At 54.1% G+C, this 17,519-nt stretch overlaps 1 protein-coding gene across 4 annotated transcripts in view; it reads right to left on the bottom strand.

Moving 5' to 3' along the window:
- Nucleotides 1–16,144, bottom strand: part of ATP13A2 (ATPase cation transporting 13A2) — a 28,604-nt gene extending 12,460 nt beyond the window's left edge. For 2 of the 4 annotated variants that reach the window (XR_008312683.1, XM_053281567.1), the window contains exons 1-16: nucleotides 11,489–11,654; nucleotides 9,283–9,353; nucleotides 7,708–7,875; nucleotides 7,134–7,192; nucleotides 6,565–6,682; nucleotides 5,807–5,886; nucleotides 5,352–5,429; nucleotides 4,612–4,681; nucleotides 3,677–3,811; nucleotides 3,352–3,418; nucleotides 3,014–3,145; nucleotides 2,696–2,863; nucleotides 2,355–2,465; nucleotides 1,306–1,352; nucleotides 850–1,038; nucleotides 554–760 (exon numbers count right to left, since the gene is read on the bottom strand). Coding sequence is in view for 3 of the 4 variants with exons in the window: in XM_053281567.1 (XP_053137542.1) it covers nucleotides 554–760; nucleotides 850–1,038; nucleotides 1,306–1,352; nucleotides 2,355–2,465; nucleotides 2,696–2,863; nucleotides 3,014–3,145; nucleotides 3,352–3,418; nucleotides 3,677–3,811; nucleotides 4,612–4,681; nucleotides 5,352–5,429; nucleotides 5,807–5,886; nucleotides 6,565–6,682; nucleotides 7,134–7,192; nucleotides 7,708–7,875; nucleotides 9,283–9,353; nucleotides 11,489–11,549 (1,761 nt within the window). In the remaining variant the exon portion in view is untranslated. Of the gene's footprint in view, nucleotides 1–553; nucleotides 761–849; nucleotides 1,039–1,305; nucleotides 1,353–2,354; nucleotides 2,466–2,695; nucleotides 2,864–3,013; nucleotides 3,146–3,351; nucleotides 3,419–3,676; nucleotides 3,812–4,611; nucleotides 4,682–5,351; nucleotides 5,430–5,806; nucleotides 5,887–6,564; nucleotides 6,683–7,133; nucleotides 7,193–7,707; nucleotides 7,876–9,282; nucleotides 9,354–9,609; nucleotides 9,718–11,488; nucleotides 11,655–16,044 lie in introns of those variants that run through there. The other 2 variants (XM_053281568.1, XM_053281569.1) reach the window with 2 other exon arrangements.
- Between the last annotated feature and the right edge of the window lie 1,375 nt (nucleotides 16,145–17,519).

The following is a 17,519-nucleotide window of genomic DNA, read 5'->3' as shown; positions in this document are numbered from 1 at the left end:
ATTTCCTGGCTTCATTTGAGCGATTGAGGATAGGGCCATAATTCGTTGGTCAAGGCTCTGCTTTGCAGGCAGAAGGCCTCAGTTTCCCTCCCTGGCAGCGTCTCCAGGTAGGGCTGGGAAAGAGGCCTGCCGGAAACCTTGGAGAGCTGCTGCCAGTCAGTGTAGACCATCCTGAGCTGGCTGGACCCCTGGTCTGACTCTGGAGAAGGCAGCGTCCTCTGTCCCCATCTTAGAGGTCCTTCTCCATCTCTGCTACCCAAGGTCTCTTGTTTTTAAACTGGAGATGCCAAGGAGTGAAACCAAAACGTGTTCTCTCTCTCTCTCTGTCTAAAAACCCATGACAAAAAACTCACCCCGTGGTGAGAAATCCCAGTCATCCTGCATGGGGGCGAAATGGAGAGACAGCCCAGGCAAGGAGACCTAAGAACCCAAGAACAGCCCTGCCGGATCAGGCCCAAGGAAGCCCATCTAGTCCCGCATCCTGCTTCTCACAAGCCTGGGCTTGTGCTGCTCTTAACAAAACCGAACCCCGCGAGAAAGCCTCCTCTCTCACCCAGCCGGTGGATTCCAGCATCTTGAGGTCGACGGGGTCTCCGATGGGCTGATCTCGGAGCAGCGAAACCGTGTGGCACGTGGTCAGGCAGGCGAGCAGCGGCCCGTCCGCCAGGCAGCGCAGCTCGTGGGTGACGGGCTGGAAGCAGCTGTGCTCCTGGGGAAGGACGCCCCAGATGTCGAGGCCGTCCTCCGTGAGGGTCCCTGTCTAGGGGCAGAGACCGGCCACGTCAGAGCGGAGCCACGTCCGTCGGCCAGCAACGTGGGGGGCCCCAAATCCCACGGCACGGTCCTCACCTTATCGAAGCAGACCAGGCGGACCTTCCCGCCGAGGTTGATCCGCGGAGGGCTGATGCAGAAGACGCCCCACTTCTTCAGCCGACTCTGGGCGTAAATGCTGCTCGCCGTCATGGCGGCTGGCAGGGCCGGGGGGACGGCCACCGTCACGACGTCCAGGGCACGGACAATGATGAGCCCAATCGCCACCTCGACACAAAAGAGGAAAGAGTGCGGGAGGTGTCACGAGCATGCTGGGCCGGAGATTCTTCCCGAGACCCAAGGCGGGGACTTCCTCCTGTCCGTTCACCGGCGGAACTCCTAGCCACAAGACGCAGGGAGCTCGCTGTGGCTGGCTGAGAGTTGCGGGACAATAACAAAATCCAGGGGCAAGAAGCCACTCTCCGTCTGGAGGAGGTGGGGGCAGAGATGGGGGTGAAGGGGGTCCCACCCTGGATCCTCCTGAAGGTAACTTACATGGTTGATTTCCAAGATGACGATGCTGTAGATGGTACCAATCAAAGCTGGGAATATGAGAGAGAGAGAAATATAAATGCCCTGATCCCACCCATCTCTGACAAGTGAGACGTGGACCTGAATTCAGCCCAGGGGACCCTTTGAACTGGCACCAAGGGGTGAATTAAGAACTCAGGTATCACATCTGCTCTGTCTAGAGATGTGATTCAGGGCCAGAACTACTGCTAATAGAAAGATTTGCCTACTGCTTCTCAACAAAGGTGAGGAACAGAGGAAGCTGCCGTATACTGAGTCAGGCCATTGGTTCATCTCGCTCAGTATCGTCTTCACAGACTGGCAGCGGCTTCTCCAAGGTCACAGGCAGGGGTCTCTCTCAGCCCTCTCTTGGAGATGCTGCCAGGGAGGGAACTTGGGACCTAAGGGGGATATCTGACAGTGCTCACATTTCTAGTCTCCCATTCATATGCAACCAGGGCAGAGCCTGCTTAGCTAAGGGGACCAGCCATGCTCGCTACCACAAGGCCAGCTCTCCTCTCCAAAGGTTCTCAAAGTGGTGAACACCGAATAAGAAAACAGATGCTTCTCTGTCACCAAAGGGCTCACAGCCCAAAAAGAAACAGAAGGGAGACACCAGCCACAGCCACTGGAGGGATGCTGTGCTGGGGATGGAGAGGGCCAGTTGCTCTCCCCCTGCTGAAGGCAAGATAAACACACCACTTTAAAAGGTGCCTCTTTGAAATGAGCAATCAGTCCTTCCACGCCAAAGGCCGTTCCTGCTTTTCCTCCCAAGCCGTGTCTCTAATGTGACTGTTAACCAGCAGGGAATCGGGAACCCTGTTTGAGCTCCCGAAGATCTCGATCAAACACTGCCCAGCCGGTGGTTAAAAAAATGAAAAACAGAGGCACAGGCGCTTCAGATCTTTGTGGAAGCTGCAGAGAGCTGCAACCATCCTTTCTTCTTCTTCTTCTTCTTCAGTCCCTCCAAGATGGGGGTCTCCTCTCCAATACGTCCAGCCTGTGATTTCTGTGCTCTTAAGAGATCGGCTTACCCAGGACAGCAAGGAAGAGGACAAACTTTGCTGCGTCCTTATAAAATCTGAAGTTGATGGCCTTTGGGTACAGGATGGAGCTGATGAGGTCTCCTTTGGCCGTGCAGAAGCCTGGGAAGGGAGACAGCAGGAGGGGAAGTTAAAGGCTGGATCTCGAAATAAGGGCTTCTTTGGGGGGTCAGGAAGGGACAAGAACTCTGCCGTTGGAAGCCTCGAGGAACACAGGAAACTGCCTGGCCCTTGGAGTGAGGAGCGCTTCTGCCCCAACACGCCCGGAGAGAATGGCCGGGCCTTCTGCAAAGCTAGATGGTGGGACACGCAACCCCCCCCAAGAAGCTAACCTGTGCGGGTCACCACCGCTAGGACCTCGGTGCCCACGTAGGATCTGGCCTGGATGACCTGCGTCCCACAGAACAGCGTGTACCGTTTGTGCTCCTCGGGGGAATAGATGGTCTTGGAAGCTTGCAGGTCTTCGGGCACGGGGGTCTTCATCACCGGGACGCTTTCGCCTGCAGGGGAGCATTGCAGCTGGTGAGGGAGGCCAGCGGAAAATACATGTGGGGGGGGGGGCAGCCAAGCCCAAATGGCAAGCCACCCCTCCCACCAATAACACCCCTTTCGCTCGCTCTCACCGCTCCCCAACTTCTGGCATGGCTCACCTGTCAGCATACTTTCGTTGACCATGCATTCCCCCGTCAGCAGAGCGGCATCGCAAGGAACCAGAGTTCCATCTGCGGGCACGATGATGCAGTCACCTGGCACAAGGTCTGCGGAACTCACGGTCACTTCCTCTGCAAATCCCGCCCCCAGAAGACACGTGTTATATCCCCACAAAACAAGCTGGCAGAACTTTTCAGAAGCCCAAACAACTCAAGAGGGGTGTGCCATTAGCACTATTTTGGTAGCATGAAGAGAAACAGGAAGAGCTGAATTGCCCCTTAATTGCCCCATATTTAGTCATCTTTTGAGATTAAATTACGGGTTTCTTTCCACTTACCTCCAGAGGCTCTGCGGATCTTCACATCCACTGACATCTTCACCATGTCCTGCAGAGTCCTGCTTTGCTGTGGGAAATCAGAGGCACCCAATAAAGCCATCAGGAGGGGTGAAACTAACAGCCACTGGATTGCAGTGTGGAACTCAGCAATGCCAAAGGAGGGAACCTCCTAGCCACCCTTTCTTGGTAGCTAAAGGCAGAGATTCTCAAACTCAGGCCCCCAGCTGTCGATGGACTACAACTCCCATCATCCCCAGCCACAGTGGTCGAAGTCAACAAGGCCTGGGAATCTCTGTTCCAGGGAACAGAGCTGGTGGGCACCCACCTTTTTTGTCTCGTAGAGAGAGATCATGATCGAGATGGTCGAGATGACAAAGATGCAAACGGCGTAAGAGAAGTACTCTTCGTAGAGCCACAGGCTGATGCTGAAAATCTGGAAGATGTAGAAGGGGTTCAGGACCTGTGGGGGGAGAGGGAAAACTGAAACATTTTCAGAACTTTTTAGAACACGAGTCCCTCCTTGTCCAAGTGACTGTCTGCAACTTGGTGGCAGGTCCCGGGTTCAGCCCCCGGTATTTCCAAAGGATCTCAGATGGCAGCAAAGTCTCTCTCTGCCAGAGGGCTGCTGCCAGTTAGAGCAGACAATGCTAGTTTGGGTGGACCAATGTCCTGACTCTCGGGACAAATTCAACCCTGGAGCGCTTGCAAAAGAGGCTGTTACTGGCAACAGATTTCATAAGCAAGCAATGGATGCCTTATCTTGTTTTGCTTTAACAAGTTCCCCATTTCACACATGGAAGACCCACCCATGCTTAGGCTGCATTTCTGTTTCAGAAGTTCTGGGAAGAGGATAAAAAGGAGGAAGAAGAGGAGAAGCTTGAAAAAGTGACATAAATATTGATCCATTGTCAACTCCATTTTGGAGTCCTCGCCATCACTCAAGGTGGTCCCCCAGATAGAGAGATGTTTATATTTCCATTCTGTTCTTCCTCCAAGGAGCCCAGAGTATACATGAAGTATACATAGTCACGTTTCTCCTCACAACAACCCTGTGAAGTAGGTTGGGCTGAGAGAGAGGTGTCCGGCCCAGGGTCACCCAGCAAGCATCATGGCTGAATGGGGATTTGAACTCGGGTCTCCCCGGTCCGTGTCCAGCCCTCTAACCACTACACCACGCTGGCTCTGAAATATGCAAGACCCATTCTGCCATGCAAGGGGTGTTCGGGGGGGAATGCCACTGTGAAATCAAAACTCACGAACCTCATCTACCAACAGCCTGAAACAAGACTTAACTGGTACATCAATCCGGTTTGGTCCATAAATAGTTTTCCTGTTAAGGGAAGGGGGAAATACACTGGTTAGCATACTGGGCATAATGTAAGTGAAAACTCACTGGAACTTGGGAGCGTTGGATAGGATGCTGCCATATGCTGAGTCAGGCTCTTGGTCCATCTAGCTCAGGATTGTCTACACTGACTGGCAGCGGCTCTCCAAGGTTTCAGGCAGGAGTCATTCTCAGCCCCACCTGGAGATGCTGTTGCCAGGGACTGAACCTAAGACTTTCTGCGTGCAAAGCTGAGCTGGCCCCTCCCCTAAGGGGAATATCTTAAAGCGGTCACAAGTAGCCTCCCATCCAAATGCAAACCAGGGCAGACCCTGCTTAACAAGGGGACCGTTCATGCTCACTCCCACAAGACCAGCTCTCCTCTGCACAATTACTGGGCTGGTGATTTAGGCTTCTTCAAGTGTATTTAAATGCAAGAATGGATCCCTACCTCCTCGTGAGAGTGCTTGCGTTTCCGTCAAAGCAAAAGGACAGGCAGAACATTGAACAAACAGCTTCTACATGCCACTGTTACAGGGTGAATTTATTTATTTTGAGCCAAGGAAAAAGAAATGAAACCTCCGCAAGGTGTCGTCTTAGGCCAAGTGAGCCTTTTCCTGAGCTTCGAAATGGCTTTATGACCTTTCAGCCATGCAAAATCATTACACACCCCTACCTGGCACTCTGCTCCTCGGGGCTCAGCCCACAGTGGGAACGGTGGAGGTCTGAGTAGGTCCAATTTTCATCCAAGATGCTGCAAAATATGAGCAAAAGGCAGGCCGTACGCATTGGCAGCAGGCCAACAAATGGTGTTTCCTTTTTATGCAGCCCTGGCCCACCATTGGCTAAGCTGCTGTGATGTCACAGAAAGAATGGGAACAGTGCGACAGCTGGGAGGGGAAGGGTCAGACGTACAATACTGAACATGCTAAGAGAGGAGTCAAAGGTGGGGTTGGGAAATTGCAGGACGATGGTTTGCTCAGATGATGCACCTGAGTCCAGAGCAACTTTTGCAAACTTGTGTGCAAACCACATCTTCCTGACAGCTACTTTGCAGCTTGAGATAGGAGAAGGCAGAGAGGGGAGAAGTGAGGGCGGAAGCGACCAGGGTCCCTGAAGGCAGATGCCTACCTGGCCTTGCAGTAATCGTGGTATCTTTCAATCCAGACATAGCGCAAGCCTTCAAAGAGGTAGTAGCGGATGACGGTTTTCTGAACAAGAGAAGATCAAGTGTCAAAACAACATCCCACTTCCCTAGGGCAGCAGCTCAGGAAAAAAATATAAATTAAAAGAGAACTGCCCCTCCGCCGCCAAACACCCTGCCTCCCAAAAAAGAGCAGGACCCTAGGACGAGGGATAGGAAGCAACATGCAGAGGTGGGACCGACCCTCTGGCTGTCATTGGCTTAGCTGCTCTGATGTCACAGAGAGCTTGATCAAGCAGTCCAGCTAAATGCTTAAGGGGACACGCGTGTGTGTTCTCATTACAGGAAAACAACATTTACTGCATCACATGACATTTAAGGAGCAGTTTGCCGAACAAACGGCAACATCAGACAATTATCGCAGACCGAACACTGCCCAAGATTCTTGATCGAGGTACTTCTTATAACCGCACCCCATAAGAATCAAAGACCGCATTGAGTAATCTCTCTTACTCCGCCCTACGCTGAAAACACAAACCACACAATGTCCCTTATATTCTGATTGATTGCTGGAACTATAACAGCATTAGCTAAGCCTCCTTTTTATCGATCCTTTAGTAAAACAAGAGAAACGTAGGACTTGAACCCCTGAGTCCATTGTCAACGTCAGCTGACTCTGTTTTGGGGTTTCCAAGGACACCCCAAACTGGAGACAGTACTAGAGATAGAAGAGAGAGAGAGATACCTCCGTCGCCTCCTTCGGATGCAGCCTAATAGTGTCTCCAACGACGCTGTCGTCTGACACTGCGATAGCGGTGCTGTTTCTCCCATCGTCCCTTCCGCTCAAAAGATGATGCTCGAGGCTTCACAAGAAACGAGAGGAAGAGGGGGAAATAAACGACGTGTTTTGGGGTACAAAATGCCGTGAATTCTTCTCTGGTCTTGTTTTAAGAGGGTTTTAAAGCTCTTGAGCCTCAACACATTTAGTTCTGGGAAAAACACACACAGCCCGTGCAAATTCCTCTTGGAGATGCAGCCGCTGGCCTGACATCTCACCAAGCATTACCAGCTCAAAGCGCTTCCGCCACGGTAGCCAAACCCATCCTGAGGCCGTTTAAGCTCACAGTGAAGACGCGCCTTCCAGGGCTGCATCCACAGGGCCTGTCAGTGTGTTGATCGCGGGACGTTTCCCCACCTCCCCTCGGCCTTCGCTCCTGTAGCTCTTTAGTTCTCCCTCCGCCCCCCGTCCCGACTCAAGACTGCCCCTTGCAAGCCAGAGAGGGGGAAAGAGAGAGACCCCGAAGCCCCACTCACCCGCTTTCCTCCACTGGTTCGGTGTGCACCCGTGCTGTGAAATATTGCCCAGTCTGGTCCTGGGAAAAGAGCAGGACGAGCGATTCAGCCACAGACAGAAGTCTGGCTCACACACTCCAAAAACCACGAAAGGGATTTGCCTCACTCCACTTCTCTCTCTGTCGGGAGCGGTCACCTCTCAGAGCCAGAATCAGGAGGGAATCCCTCTGGCATGACAGGAGAACCCTATGATGGGCCCCCAGAATAAGCCATGGTCAGGCTTATTAAGCAAAGGGACCCCCAACAAACCCCGAAGAGTATATCCCAACATTATAAGAAATCGAAATAATAATAATAAGAAGAAGAAATGGGCCTAAAAAAAAAAAAAAAAAGATGGAAATGGAACCATGTGGTGGGATAGACTCTTAGCCAGGAAGCTCCACAATAAATGCTGTAGTCCTTAGAGTGCCACAGGTCTCTTCATTGCTTCAGACCATTGTCAAGAACACGTTTCAACGGCAGACCCATATTCCTCCTCCTCCTCCCAAGGGGACCAGGTTTCTCCTTCCCGAGAAGCTGCTCCCTTCGCACTTACTCGGATGACCACCCAGTCGGCCTGGGAAAGCTGGCAGCGGGTGTATTTGGCGCGGACAGCGAGACGCGGCTTCCAGTGAAAGACGACCAGCGGGATTCCCACGGTGAGCAAGGAGAAAAGGTGGCAGAGGACCATCTTCCATGTTTTGCGCTGGTAGCCGATGACTTCCTGAGGCAGAAACGGAGAGGCGAGATGACACAGGTGGAGTATTGGGTACCACAAATGCAACACCCGCCCCCCCCCCCCCCGCACACACACACAACACCCTGAAGGTGATGGAGGATGCACATTCCAGAGAGCAGAAATCCCACCACAGGCAGAAGGTGGGCTTAACTCAACTCTCTCCCCAGACCGGGAAGCCGTCCCCCTCTCCTCCAATTAGAGAATGTCTCAATTAACTCGAATTAACCGAATTAACCACCTTGGAAGGAGCTCGGCTCTGGGGCCACAGGGACCAGCAACGGAATCCGTCCCAGGGCCAAATCTAGCCCTCCTGAGGAAGCCGGATTTCTCTGGTTGCCACCCGAGAGGCAAAGAGGACGAAGGGACGATCATGTCATCGAAGACATGATCGAGGTGTATAAAATCATGCATGGTCTGGGAGAAAGTGGATAGAAATAAATTCTTCTCCCTCTCTCACAAGACGAGAACCAGAGGTCATCCCATGGAATTGATTGCCAGGAAATCTAGGACTGACAAAAGGAAGGACTTCTCCACACAGCACACAATTAATCTCTGGAATCCTCCGCCACTGGATGTGGTGGTGACCACTAGCTTGGATGGCATTAAAAGGGGCTTGGACAAGTTCACGGCAGACAGAGCTCTCAAGGGCTACTAGTCTGGTGGCTGTGGGCCCCCTCCGGCCTCAGAGGCACGATGCCTCTCCATCCCAGTTGCAGGGGAGCAGCAACAGCAGGAGGCAGGGCGTGCCCCCACCTCTTGCCCGTGGGCTTCTCAGAGGCATCTGGTGGGCCACTGTGGGAAACAGGATGTGTGAAACTGTATGAAACAGGATGCTGGACTGGAGAGGCTTCCTTGGGCCTGATCCAGCAGGGCTGTTCTTATGTAAAGAGATAGCGGCACACACACACCCCACCCCGCCTGCAGAGACTGGAAAGACGGGTCCCCCGACGCCTTCGCTTGCTCTGCAACGTGGCCCTTCCGGAGAACAAGCTGCAGACCAGGAAACTGCTGCAAGGTGCATTTGAACACGCCGGCTGCCGGCCGCGTCCAAAGACTGTAGCAGCTTTCCAAAGCCAACCAGCAGAGGCCACAACTGTTTCTCGCAACTCTCAGGGTGGGTCGGAATGACCAGGAAGCAGATCCAAACGAGGCCTGAGGAGGAACGTCCCGACTGCAACAGCAGCGGACGGCGGAACAGCCCGCCTCATGCAGTGGTGGGCTCTCTCGGGGTTTCCAAACCGGGGCCGGCTGGCCCCCTTCCAGGGACGCAGCAGCCGCTGCCTGCTCTGAGAAAGGGACCTTTCCGCCAAGGTCCCTTCTACTCCAGCAGGCGAGGATGCTCTCTCCCTCCCCGGAGCGGATCTACTCCCCCCCACCCCGCACACTCCTTACCATAAAGGGGTTGGGGGGTCTCTGGATGGCTCTGTAGTCGGGGCCCCCGTCTCCCAGCAGCCTGCCACTGTCTGTGAAGAGAAAGTGGCACAGCGTTACCTGTAGGCCAGAAGCAAAGCCACGGAGGCACACTGGGTTTTGGGCGGGCGTTTGCACCGGACAGGCATCGCTGCTCCCAAGGCTCGGTCCAAGCCTGCCTTCTCCGGAGGACCCCCACCGCGTCCCCCGATTACTGCCCACCATGCCCAACACAACAGGAATCTTTCCAGCCATTTCCTCTCCGCAGCTCCCCCCAAAACCCACTTCTTGGCGGCTTCCCCAGCTTACTTTCCCCAGGCTGAGCCGGAAATATCTCCTGCCTTTTTGCTCTGCTGCTTCTGCCCAGCTCTCCTCCTCCTGGGGAGACGTGGCCACCGAGCACCCAAGCCCCACACCGAGGCGACCAGTCCTCTGCGGACACACCTCTTTCCCAAACACAGCTCCGGGAAGCCGCAGAGGGAGGCCCGGGGCGGGGAAGCCCGCGTCTCACTCCACGCCTACCTCGGGCATTTTTATGGCTCGGAGCCCGAGAGCCCTAGAGCCAGGGACTTGCCAGCTCAGCTGTGCCCGGCAAGGGGGCAAGCATGCTCCCCTCCTCCTGGCTTGAGCTGGCTTCATTTGCCACCTGCGCTGCTGTGCCGTTGCAAGGGGGCAGCCAGCTCAGGTGTGCAGAGGGGCGTTTGCTGCAGCCCAGAGAGCCCACCTGGACCCCTCTTCCATCTCCAGCTGCATCCATGGGTGGCAGAAATGGCTGCAGCAGAATCCGTCCTGCCAGGCAGCGGGCATTTCCTCCTGGACCTGCTGCAGTGAACAACAGCGGTGGCAGAGAGGCGGCAGGTATGTGGTGGGTGGAGAGAGAGGATCATCCAAATGCATCCAAGGCCTCCTGCGCCGACGCAGAGAGGAGAGGAGAATCTGTGCCAGTGCAGCTTCTCACACACGGCTGAGAAAAGTTGCATCAAAAGTTGGGTGGTCTAAAGCGTAGAGGCAGCAGAGGGGGCTTCCTTCCTCCCTGCCGATCCTGGAAATGGAGGCCATCTAATGAAATTGAGATTCAAGGCAGGTGAAAGGAAGTCCCAAAATGTAATTAGCTGGTAGAACTCTCCGCCACAAGACCTGATGATGGCCACTATCCTAGGTGGCTCCAAAAGGCTCTGGCTGTTTGTAAGCAGCTTTTGGAAGAACGATTCTATCAGGCTTTTAGTTCATAAGGTTCCATTGATGGTTGTTTCAGTTTTTAAAAATGATTTCAGGTTTTAATTGTTGTTGGGTTTTAATTGTAAGCCACCCAGAGGTTTTATATGGGGAGGTAATTACATACAACAAACAAATACAAAATAAATAAAGGGAATTAGATTAAGAGAGGAGGAGGGTGCCTATCAGTGGCTACAAAGTCATGATGGCCAAATGAAACTCCCATGTTCAGGCACAGTATACCTGCAAGGACCACATGCTGGGGGAGAAGCAGCAGGAGAGGGGTTTTGTCTTTTTGCTCTGCCCGGGGGCTTACTAGCCGCATCTGGTTGGCCAGTGTGGGAAGCAGAAGGCCGGACCTGATGCTCGCCCCCACGCCCGCCCCGGACTTCATATGCCCTTATGAGGCATGCCCATGAGGAATTAAGCCTCCATGCCTAGGGGCAGTCTCCCTCACAGTACCAACTGCTGGGAATAGCAGCAGCAGAAAGCTTATTTATTATGCACGTTTATCTACTGCCCTTCATCTTGGGACCCCAGGGCAGGGAGCAGCACGTTAAAAACAATAAACCCATAAAACAGTCCTAATGCTTGGCGATGGTGTGACGGGTTGTTGCCTTCAGGCCTCTGCTTGCCATCTTCCCAGAGACATCTGGCTGGTTGCTGCTGGAAACAGGATGGTGGACGAGAACAACCTTTGCTCCAGCCCCACCGGGCCCTTTTTGCGTCCTGATATTATGATTTCTGTCCGTTGCGCCGCGCTTTAACGAGACCGAGAAGGCAGTTCTCTGCCCCAAAGGGCCTCCAAACCTAAAGCCAACACCAACGGAACCAAACTCCTCCCAGCCGGCACGGCAGCCCAACCATGTTTCAGGGAAGCTCCCTTTTCCTTTTCGCCCACTCCAGGGAACCCAGGCTAACTGCTCTGAAATCTGTGCATTCCCTCCCCATCTCAGTTAAGTCGGAAAACTACCTGGAAACAGCCTTGGGTGTCCAGCAGCCTCCACCCCGCAGTCCCCGCCAGCGTTCTCCATGCTTCAGCAGCATCTGCCTGTGGGCTGCGGTAGGAAAAACCAGAGCTCCGCCCAGCTGGCTCCTGAAAGATCGCCCAGCCCAGGCGTGCAGCTCTGCTGAGGACGAGCAACCGAAAGAAGCCGCAGCCAGCAGACTGCATGCACCGGGGAAGGAGATCGCCGGGCCCTTAGCATCTTTGCTCCGTGCACATCCTGTGTGCAGACCGACAAAGCCGAAGCAAGCAGGAAGGGCAGCAAGCAGACGGGAAGGAAATGGCCCTCGGCTGCCAGGAGAATGAGGAGCAAAAGGCCCCTCCTGCTAGGTCCTCAGCAGGATGGGTGCTCCGCTCCTCCCCTCCCACAGAAGCCGGTGGTGGGATTGCAAGGAGGAAATCAGCCGTCGCGGAAGGAGAGGCACTGCTGCCTGGCCCCTTGTGCAATCACTCCGACCATACGAGCTGCAGAAAGTAAGAGGAGCCCTGCAGGATGAGACCGAACCCAGTTTCCATTCATGGCCTACCTCTGGGAAGCCCAAAAGCAGGACACAAAGACAACAGCCCTCCTCAGAATATGGTATACTCCGAGTTAGACTGCCCTTGAACATGGAGGTTCCACTCCAAAATACATGACTATTCTGGATCAGTTCCGGGGGGCGGGGGGCGGGAGGAGTTCCATCTCACCTAGCATCCCGTTTCCAAAAAAGAGCCAGCCAGAGAAGCTCAGAAACAGGCAGTGGTATCAAGCTTCTAGTAATATTTGAACTGGACAATCCTCCAGAACCACCACCACCCTGCCCTGCAATGTCCTTAATCAGTCCATCATTTTATTACAGTCAGCGACCAGACCGAATGCCCTTAATCGACTGGGACCCAGTTTAGCATACGCTTGCTTTGACGCAGACTTAACAAGCAACATTTTAAGAAAGTCTGCTCTGTTCGTTTTATAACTATCTTCACAGTTTCTCTGACTGGGTTTAAATAGCTGAGCTTAAATCTTAAACCCAGGTGTGTGTGTGTGTGTGTGTGTGTGTGTGTGTATAAGCCACACTTGAAGGCTTAAATGTGTAAACTTTCACCACATTGTCTAGGTTGTTTTCAGCGCCTAGTCTTTAAAGGAGGCAGCATATAATACAATTTTAATAAACAAACAAACAAACTTTTAAACTATACTCAGACATTGACTTTTGATGGAAAATATTTATATCCTGCTTTCCAGCAAGAGAGTCCTCAACGCATTCCACAGAGCAACAGGAACGAGGAGAAAGGCTCCCTGACTGAAAAGGGCTCACAACCTAAGAAGAAACACACCAGCAGCAAGAGCCTCTGGAAGGATGATGGAAGTGGTAGTTCAGCAAAATCCGGAGGACCACTGGTTTCTGGGAACCCCCGGTTTGTCAAATTGTATTTATTTAGAGGCTACCTTCCCACGCACAGAGGCACCCAAGACCGTTCACAAAACGAAACCAAAACCACGAAGTGTTATCACTGTATGCTGCCTTGGCAGCTTCTGCAGAAAGAGCCGTATCAGCAAACCACCCCTTGGATTTCCTTTCCCCATGCCTCCGTTTTCTTTGTCCCCAGATACTCGCTGCGACAACTTCTTTTCCCGATAACACTCAAAAGGAAAGTCTGGGTGAGGCTCTTTGCTGCCGGTTCCTTCTTGGCACTTCCACAGACTTGGACAATTCCATTAAAAGCAGAAAACCTCTAGAGAGTTGGGAGTCACAAGATCAACTTTCTCTCCCATTCAAGACGGAGGATTCCCAGGCTTACGCAAACACTGTTTCCCCATAGAGATGCCGCAGGGTCAGGTCCGAAAGTGGTTTTGCATTATAACCAAGATGGTGCGTTGGGCACTGTTTTTCATTATGATGATTATTTCTAGCCCAAACCCATACAACCCCACCCCAGCCACTCCCCTCAAAATCCCCCCACATAAACTCTAAAAATCCCACAGCAAGGGTCTGCATAATAAGACACACCCTCCTAACACAGGGGTGCAGCATGAGAAATGTGTGCACACCGAAAGCTGCTGATCGGCATTGCAGAATTAAGTGCAGAATCTGAGTTTCTGCCCTGCAGGAGGGAGGACCTGTTCCCCACTGTCAAGTCTCTAGGAAATAACAGCTGGCAAAGCATCCTCCTCTGTCTCCGAGAACGCCTTCCAGGAACAAAATTCCACGTCTAGATTAACGCCACAATATGCCACCACCCCCATCCAGCACACAGGCAGAAACCTGCAGTTCAGCCTACACCTAGCAGCAGGTCATAAAACTATCCGGAAGAGTCTTCACTTGCCCAGAGCCGCAAAGCAAGGCATGGCCAAAAGTGCCATTTCCGGAAAGGCTGGAGATCTCGGGCAGCAGCATGAAGGAAGAGGCAGCAGCCACTTTATGTAAGTGTGTTGAAGGGAAGCATAATTCCTTGGAGGGCTTGCTTAGGATCTTCTTTCAAAAGGTCTCTGTCCAGCTGATCACAAGACAGGACACAGCAACTTGCAACTGTATAACACAAAGCCTGCAACGTCAGCCAGCAAAACAAGGTCTAATCATAAACAAACTAGACTCTCGTACCGAAATCTGAGGACCCTTCCCAGACATCTTGCTCGCCCTTACGCTGGGCCAGGGAGCCCTAACGGTGCACTTCCCAAATCAGCTGCAAAGACACACGCTTGAAGAGTGAGAAATGATTACTCCAAAGCAACCCAAATGCACTCTGTATATGGCACAGAACAGAAGCATTCTAAGCAGGCCCCAGGGCACCCCAACGCAGCCCAGGACCCACGTGAAGCATCATGGAACAGTCATATTAATATAGCGGAATCTGCAGCATACAAGAACTCTTTGTCCTTCTTTTCTCCTCCCAAAGTCTGGTCGTGAATTTCATTCCAGCTCCAGCCCCACTTTTATTGAGTCTCTCAGGACAACGGGAGGCCTACCTGGGAGGGGCATTGTGAAGGCAAAAGGCCTCTGACCCAGCAGTTGTTGGAAGGGAAGGACTCTGCGCTGACTCATGTCTCAATGACAGAGCGGGACAGATGAGTGAGTCAGAGGGCTAGAGGGGTCAAGACATTGCCATCTACTGCTCTGACACTATCCCTTTGGTATGTAGATTGCTGCTCTTAGAAACTTCCTGCCTGCCACTTCCTCGTCCTTCCCCCGCCCCTTGCAACACCCATGCTCCTCTCTCCCGGTAAACATGTGTGCAGAGATGCAGAATCCATCCCTCTGCATCCAGCTAGCTAGCTAGCTAGATTAGAGATTCCATCTCTCCACTTGACTATCTAGAATGGAGTTCACTAATAAAGACTCCTCATATTGATTTGAAGTGATGAACTGGCTCCAAGTTTCTTTGGCTCTCAGCAAACACACATGCCCAGGCAGACACCGCTGTGTTGTGCCTCTGTGTGCTCTGCTGTACTAGAAGGGTATCTCTTGCCAGAGAGAAATCCCAACAGCAGGCAGGACCAAAATAAGCACCAGACAAGAAGCGAGGAGTCCTGCGTTGCTATCGCCGCACCCCGTCACCGCCAGCTTCTCCTCATCAGAGGAAGAAGGTGGTGGGCATGTCCACAAGGGCAGCAGCCACTTGTGTAACTGGAAGCCACGAGTGCCCCACTGCCAGAGCCCCAGAACCTCCTCCAGCCTCAGCCACCCTCCAAGAAGACAGCCAGTAATCAGGGATGGAGCGGGGTGGGGGGTGGGTGGACCCACCAAGCGTGCCCCCCATTTATCCCTTGCACCATGAGGAAAATGGAGAGGCAGCCCCTGTCTCTGTTAGCGCATGAAGGATCCCTCCTGACCCCACAAGGCTATCTTGAGCATCTTTGCAGCGAACATATCCACCTCTGCCCAGGAAGCAGGGAAAGGAAAGGAGGAACTGTCCAAAGGGGCCGGGAGGACAGCGTGTCTTCCTTCCAGGGTCCCCTCGAAGCCCCTTTGCTCTGCACCCCACGGAGGAGGAGGAGGGGGAACCCCTTTGCACCGGGGCTGGAAAAAGCAACCGGCCCCCTTGAATGCAGGGGTCTCCAGCCCGGCCCCTCCGCTGCCTTCCCAAGCAACCCCCTCTCCATCTCCCAGATTCCCAAAGGAACGGCCTGGCGTCGCTTGGGGCTGCTCCCCGCACCCTCAAGGCCCCCTCCCTGCCCGCGGCGACCCCGCCAGAGTCTCCTCCCTCCCTCCCTCCGCTCACTGCCAAGGCTCCAAGGAGTCCCTCTGTGGGTGCCCAAGCAGAGGTCAGAACTGGCACCATGGCCCCGATCCTGGAAGGGAGGGAGAGCGGGCGGGGGGGGGGGTCCCTGCAAGACCCACCCCGAGAGAGAGAGAAAGAGAGAGTTCGGGAAGCGGGGCAAGAGGGACCCCCAGCGATCGCCCCCTCCCCGCTCTTCTCTCCGGGCAGCACCAAGCGCAGGGGGTCCCCTCCTCGGCCCCAGCCAGCAATCCTCCGTCCGAAGGGGTGGGGTGGGGGGCTAGCGTGCAAGGAGGACCCTCCCCCCCAAGGCTGGGAGACGGACTCACCTGAACTCATGGCTGGCGCGGCTACTACCGCCCCCTGGCGGCTGCCGGGAGCAAGACGGGCTGCGCTGGCCAGGCGCGCGGCGCGGCTGCTGCCTGCACAACTCACAACAAAAGGCAGCCGCAGCCGCAGCTGACTCTCCGGGCAGTCAGCTGGAGGGGGGCGGGGCCAGGCGCCGAGGCTGCTGGGAGCTGTAGTTTTCAGGCCCGGTGGAAGAGTCTCCCTCCACCCCACCCATCTCATTTATTTCCCAACATCTGGATGGTGTTGCAAAAGGGGAAACTCGGCAGAGCCTTCATGTGCTTGGCACGCCGGAGGGCCCAGATTCCCTCTTCCAGGCAGGGCTGGGAGACGCCGCTGCCTGTCAATGCGGACGCTACGGAGCTACACGGACCAATAGCCGGACTCGGTTTGGCAGCTGCATATGTTCACCAGGCGCATCCGGCTGCTTCCCCGGCAACACCTCCAGCTGGCGCCTTGGAGAGCCTGCTAAGCAGCAGATGGGCCAGAGGCACCCTGTGTCAGACCTTGGGTCCATCTAGCTCAGTATTGTCTTCACAGACTGGCAGCGGCTTCTCCAAGGTTGCAGCCAGGAGCCTCTCTCAGCCCTCTCTTGGAGATGCTGCCAGGGAGGGAACTTGGGACCTATAGATGCTCTTCCCAGAGCGGCTCCATCCCCTGAGGGGAATCTCTTGCAGTGCTCACACTTCTAGTCTCCCACTCAAATGCAAACCAAGGTGGACCCTGCTTAGCTAGGGGGACAAGTCATGCTTCCTCCCACCAGACCAGCTCTCCTCTCACTATGCACACCAGATGTAGCTTCATGTATGAAAAGGCCTCCACTTTAACGCACACCCCTATCTCATTTTCAAAGGGTCTCAAGCAGTAGGGCTGGGAAGGACCCCTCTCTTAGGCTAGCTGGACCCATGGCCTGACAGAAAGGGGGGGGGAGTTTTGAGGTGAAGCCCCTGCTTTGCACGCAGTGGGGGTCCCGGCTTCCATTCCCACCAGCTCTCTTCGAAAAGACAAAAGGGAGCCAGTGAGGAGGAAAAGTCTCTGTCCAAGACCTGGGAGAGCTGCTGCCAGTCAGAACAGATGGCACTAGACGAGCTTGGGCAAATAGTCTGACTCTGCATGGCAGCTTCTTGGAATGGTGTCGGGGGGGGGGGGCACTGTTTTGTGGTAGAGCTCTTGCTTTGCTGGGTTCAGCCCCTGGCATCTCAAGGCCAGACGGATCAAGGCCAAAGGCGATTCTCATCCAGCATCCCATTTCGGACACAGGGGCCAACTCACTGCCTCTGGAAAGAACATAACCTTCACTGCGTAGTGATATCTCAGGATTATTTGATTTATTGTTTTTAATTTGCTGCTTACTGCCCTGCAGTCCCAAGATGTATATGCACATAGACAGGAAGGAGCAGGGGGTGGGGAAAGCATCACTCTTCCAGCGAGCGGCTGCCAGCCAGAGCAGGCAACA

Source organism: Hemicordylus capensis, chromosome 16 (assembly GCF_027244095.1).
Source record: "Hemicordylus capensis ecotype Gifberg chromosome 16, rHemCap1.1.pri, whole genome shotgun sequence".
NCBI classification, from domain to species: Eukaryota; Metazoa; Chordata; class Lepidosauria; order Squamata; family Cordylidae; genus Hemicordylus; species Hemicordylus capensis.
Note: the sequence above shows the minus strand (reverse complement) of the source record. Positions and strands in the feature narration are given on the sequence as shown.